The following is a 5,955-nucleotide window of genomic DNA, read 5'->3' as shown; positions in this document are numbered from 1 at the left end:
AGAGAGGACGGTAATGGTTTGCACGTGAAATCACTTACATAAGCTCTGAGATACTGTAGTGTAGAAGAAAAACCTTCAATAGGGATGTAACCACTAAACATTTGGGAAGCATGCCACTTGGGAAGAGTGCCTACATCAAATTCCGTCTGCCAACCAGTGGCCGCTCAAATAGTTTCTAACCTTTATTGACTATAGCTCTGCATTTTGTTAAAAGAAAGAAAAAAAGACCCAGAGGTAGATTATTGTGCCATACCAGGAATTTAAAATCATCAAGACATATGCCCTCATATATTTTAATATATAATCATTGTAGTAAATGTTATGTATTTTCTTTTCGGTAACTCAGAGGTTAACCACATGGCTCTACGAATAAATACTAGTGCTTCCTGTGCCCCCGCATCTACCTGGATTCAGATACTGACTGGCACGGAGGACACCGAGCTGGCCCGGGATTCTCGGGTCACATTGTTGGGCATGGAGAGAGTACAGCAGGACACGCCCACGGTAGCCTCGGGCAGCTCGTCCTCCTCCGTCCACTCATTGAGCTCGGGGTGGAAGCACTGGATGCACTTCTTGTACTTCTTCTCACCCTCGTTCCAGCCCCCCACCAAGTAGGCGCGGCCGTGCAGCACCGAGGCGCCGGCAGTGCTCACACCCACCTGCAGCGGCGCCCCGTAGCTCCACTGGCCCGCCGCGGGGTTGTAGCATTCTACAGTCAGCACGTCCACACGCTCCCCGCGCGGCCCCAACTGGCTGCCCCCCATTACGTACACAATGTCGCCCAGCGCGACGGCGCAGTGCCAGCCCCGGGGTGTGCTCAGAGCCGGCCGCTCTTGCCATGAGTCGCTGGCCGGGTCGTAGGCGCACACGGAACGCGAGTACGCGTGGCCGATGTAGCCGCCGGTCACCAGTACGCGGCCTTCGGTGACCGCGCTTGCGTGGCAGCAGCGGGCCACCTCCAGGGGCGCCTTGGGCTGCCACTGATTGGTGGAGGGCACGTAGCACTCCAGCGAGGCCAGGCTGCCTTCCGCGTTGCGGCCGCCGACCGCGTAGAGGAGCCCGTTGAACACGCTCAGGCTGAAGTGCGTGCGCTTCTGGTTCATACTGGCTAGGTGTATCCAGGTGTTGAAACGGGGGTCATATCTGGAAACAGCAGAGAAAGTGTGACAGCTCTGTCGGTGACAGGCAGGAAACCCAAATTACTCCATAAACCATAATGTGGGACTCTTGACACTATGTCTGGAAAGAGGCTAGGAACCTAGCACAGCTTCTCACCTGTAGGCTGGTATTTCTCACTTAGCCAGTAAAAATGTTTGACACTTGGAATGGCAAAGCGGGTGATGTCCCCCCATCCCTCCCCACTCTCTATCAGACCACTTCTTTTATTGGGCTGCTTGGGGAATTGTCCATAGAACTGGACCTTCCTGCTCCCCTTCCTCCATATTCAAATGTCCATCACCACAGTAAGATTTGTGAGCTATGCATGTGGAAGCTGGGTATTTCTGGCAATCGAAAGAGGGTACACCAACACACTAAAGTCGGTTATACCTATCTTGAGACACCAGCCATCCCTAACTGACTCTCAGTGTTTAATTAAGATAGGAGCTGACTGACTGGATGTCTAGGTTTCTTAGGAGCCTCTTGTTATTTGTCCCAGCAGTGGCAATAGCAAAAGTTAATGCACTTAGCCAAGTCTTCTTTCTTCTGTTTAGAATGAGACAATGGAACTCATGTCCAAAATCATCAAAAAAAAGGGGGGGGGGGGGGGGGTTAACTTTTGAGGGCTTCTCTATTCTCCAGGAAGTATTAGTAACTAAGACTTTTTAGTTTAGGAATATAAGTTTTTCAGTGCTAATACTAGAGTTATTATACCATAAGTACTGAAATCAATACTGTAGAAACAGCGACTTGACAACGAATACACGAGTTATCAGCAGGAGGAAAATAAACTGTCATAGTAAACTCATGCTTTCCTGTTTTCATAGTTCAGGTGTAAACAGAGCTCACTCCTTCAGTTTAATATTCATCTTTGTCCCATTTAACCCTCAAATCAAAACTTAACTACAGTTACAAAGACTGAAAACCAACTAATTGCTGAGAATTTTTTAAATGGTACACCAAAACCAAACTCGCTGCCATCCAGTGGACTCTCGCTCATAGTGAGCCTATAGTACTGAGTAGAACTGCCTTACAGTTTCCAAGGCTGTAAATCTTTACGGAAGCAGACTGCTTCATCTTTTTCACAGGGAGTGGCTGGTGGGTTCCAATCACCAACCTTTTGGTTGGCAGCCAAATGCTTTAACCACTGCACCACTGGAACTTCTAAATAACACACACACACACACACACATGAAATAATATATTTATTTATTTATTTATTAATGATATACTGAGGAGCTCTGGTAGTGTAGTGCCTAAGGCACTTGACTGCTAACCAGAAGGTTGGCGGTTCAAACCCACCAGGCACTCCTCGGAAAGAAGGTTGGGCAATTTACTTCCGTAGTGATACCACCTTGGAAACCCAAGGAGGGGTCATTAAGAGTAGAGGTCGACTTGACAGCACATAACAACAACAACATGGTATATTGTGTAAGTTCCCAGATCCCACTCAGTAGTTATGTTTTATTTTGTGCTACTACCATGATATAAATGTGACTTTCTGGATATATCATCTATGTGGCAATTTAATTTTGTATCATAAATACAAAATAATAATGATAATTGAGCCCTATTTTATGAAGGATTTATGCATTTTCTCTTTTTACATGCATTAATAACATTGACATTTCTATGCTCCTCAGTTTCCAAATACTTAATCATCTATTACATTTTTAATGATCACATCTTATTTACTAAATATGAATCTGACAGGCATCAGTAGCAGTCACAAGAAATTTGGTATTAGGTGGGGCAATCTACTTCCGTAGTGATACTGCCTCGGAAACCCAAGGAGGGGTTGCTATGAGTCAGGTCTGACTCGATGGCACATAACAACAACAAGAAGAACACCACTAATGTTAAAAACTAAATTTGCACTCAATTTCTTTCAGAAAGGTAGTGTGTTGTGAGGACCCCTGACTATAAATGAAAAAATAAGCATTGCTACCTATTAGTGGTATTTCTCTGAGTATCATATCCCTCATATTTAAAATAATAACAATCCTATCTTTCCTGCAAGCCTCATAGACTTGTCTCAGAAATCTTGAGTACATGATATGTGTGAATGCACTTTTATAATATAAAGTGCTATACACATGTAAGATGGCATTATTATTATTGGTTTTTTGAGCCCATGAAATTAGTTAACAGACATGATTAATGCACTTTTATGTCAGGACTATTTCCCCATAATATTGAACCATTTCATTTCCTGATAAAAGATTAAGTACCTGCAGAAATTGCTGACTGCATGCTTGGCTTGATTTCTTGCATCATTCTGGTCTTCACCACCAGCCACATAAAGAAATCCATCCATCACAGCCACACACTGATTAAAGCTCTTGGCTGGCATTTCTGTAAGCTTGCTCCATCCATATTCAGGGTCTCTATACAAGATGTCTCTACTGAGAGACTTCTCAGTAAGGCCTGGACGTCCCCCAACAGTGACTAGGACTCGACAGCCCCCACGGATTCTTGTGCGTCTAGACTGCAATGTGTTTTGATGATATGGAAGTAAGTGATAGTTCATGGCATCTACAAGAAGTTTGTGGCAATCTGCATCTTGCATCATTCTTGGTACAGACTGAACATAATTGACCAGGTCTTGAGCAGAGATGGTACCAAAGCGAATATTGCTCAGAAGATCTGCAGCATATTTTACTCTCTTTTGGTCGAATTCTAACCATTTCATTGCAATCTGGAATGCTACTATTTCAGAAGGCAACTGTAAGTCATCATCTATAAGAAGTTCATTAATCTGCTCAAAGGTAAGTTTCATAAACTGATCTGATTCTGCAAATTCGAGGAAGTTATCCCGGATAAATCTCTGGGCTGCTGCTTTTGCGTTTTTCAGGGAGTATGTTTCAGCAATGTTAGCAATGTACATGCAATTCTCAACATTCATCTCTCGTATCAGAAAATCACTGCACATCTTTACAAGAGTGTGGATCTGAAGATAAACAGCAGCAGAAATAATGCTTCCTATTGTATACAAGGAGAGAGTCAGCTTTCCAGTGTAGGCATATGCAATGACTGTGGCTAGGCCCAGTGGTGCGATATCATTGAGATCTACCCTTTGAGTAGATGGATCTTTTTTTAGGATGTTGTAAAAGTACTCACTACAGGAAGCCATCACTGACTTGTGCACATCAAATGATTTGGTTTTGGTGCCAATGACTAAGTCGCAAAGGAAGCTCTCCTGTCGCATTTTACTTAAACCTTCCAAGAGGTTGGGGCCATAAGAAGCATCTGTTAATTCAGAAGAAATGCAGCTAAGGCCATTGCCTCCTTCTAGGAGCCCATTCAGAGCATTTAGTTTGCTTAGGGGGCTATCTTCTACAATTATAGTCAACTCATTGATATCTCCTTTGTTCTTTTTGACACTCTTCTTTTTGGGTGCCATGTTGGCAAACACACTGTCACAGGCTTGCTAGGAAAAAAAAAAAAAAAAAGAAAGGAAAAGCATGATTTTATTTTAATTATGTTTTGGACATTCTAATGCTACACTGAGAAACTTTCCACTTTTATAAGAAAACAGTTTTTAGTGGCATAAATAGGTTAATCCTCACAAATAGATTTAAGGAACTTACATTACCATAGATTCTTATTTTGTTAGCAGTTATTTCACCATCAAGCATTGATAATTATAGAAAGACTTATACTATTACGTAAGATTTCTAGATAGCTGTATTGCTAAGTTATTATTATTATTATATAGTACTAATGACCATATTTTCTGTGATCCAACTGTACAATAATTTTAGAATAGCAGTTGAACATCATTTGAAAGGCTCTCATGAAAAAGTGAGTTGCAACCACTCTGGTTTTCCTCAATAAAATATTAATATTCAAGAATCTCCACTCATGTAGAAAATATTTGGGGCAGATGATTTTATTTGTAGCAGCAATGAAACCAATTATATTTTAAGAGCTATACTTGACTAGAATCAAATGAGACTCATGACAAGCACTATATGACTTTTGAAGGAGCTCTGGTGGCACAGTGGTTAAGGCATTTGATTATTAACAAAAAGGTCAGCAGTTGGAACTCACCAGCCGCCCACAGCAGAAAGATGAAGCAGTCTGCTTCCTTACAGATTTACAGCCTTGGAAACCCTGTGGGGCAGTTCCACTCTCTCCTATAGGGTCTCTGTGAGGTGAAATTGACTCAGCAACACTGGGTTTATGTGATTTTGCCACCAGGTTCAAAGACAAGCTCTACATTCTTATATAAAGAAATTGATGCTAATTCAGTAAAACTCTCGTTATTATCTCCATAATATTTTTTCCTCTTTGAAACTTAATGATTCCGTAGTTCAACTGAAGAAATAAATATGAAAGGGCATCCAGAAATTTTGCTGAAAAATAAAAGAATAATGAAGGTGGGACTCTCTATTAAAAATAAAAAAGTAAAGAAATTAGTATTTATGGTAACCAGAAGCAGTTGCTGTTGAGTCAAGTCCAACTCATGATGACCTCATGTGTTACAGAGTAGAACTGCTTCATAGAGTCTTCTTGGCTATAATTTTTACAGAAGCAGATCACTGGGCCTTTCTTCCATAGCACCGCTGGATGGGTTTAAAGCATCAACACAAAGCACAATGTTTAAGCCATCCAGAGGAAACATTATATACATACATATGCATATATATATATATATATATATATATGTTGTTGTTGTGTGCTGTCGAGTCAGACCCGACTCATAGTGACCCCTCCTTGGGTTTCTGAGGCAGTATTACTATGGAAGTAGATTGCCCCATCTTCCTTCCGAGGAGTGGCTGGTGGGTTTGAACC

The 5,955-nt window shown here is 41.9% G+C and overlaps 1 protein-coding gene across 1 annotated transcript; it reads right to left on the bottom strand.

The window, feature by feature from the left end:
* Positions 1-410: 410 nt before the first annotated feature.
* Positions 411-4,561, bottom strand: KLHL31 (kelch like family member 31). Its single transcript, XM_007936133.2, has 2 exons — positions 3,390-4,561; positions 411-1,143 (listed from the first exon to the last, which is right to left on the bottom strand). The coding sequence occupies exons 1-2, from the start codon at positions 4,559-4,561 to the stop codon at positions 411-413; spliced, it is 1,905 nt and encodes a 634-aa protein (XP_007934324.1).
* Between the last annotated feature and the right edge of the window lie 1,394 nt (positions 4,562-5,955).

The sequence above is a fragment of the Orycteropus afer genome, unplaced genomic scaffold (genome assembly GCF_000298275.1).
Source record: "Orycteropus afer afer isolate SDZICR_OR568_19922 unplaced genomic scaffold, OryAfe1.0 scaffold00034, whole genome shotgun sequence".
Classification (NCBI taxonomy): domain Eukaryota; kingdom Metazoa; phylum Chordata; class Mammalia; order Tubulidentata; family Orycteropodidae; genus Orycteropus; species Orycteropus afer.
This window is presented reverse-complemented; position numbering and strand designations above follow the sequence as displayed.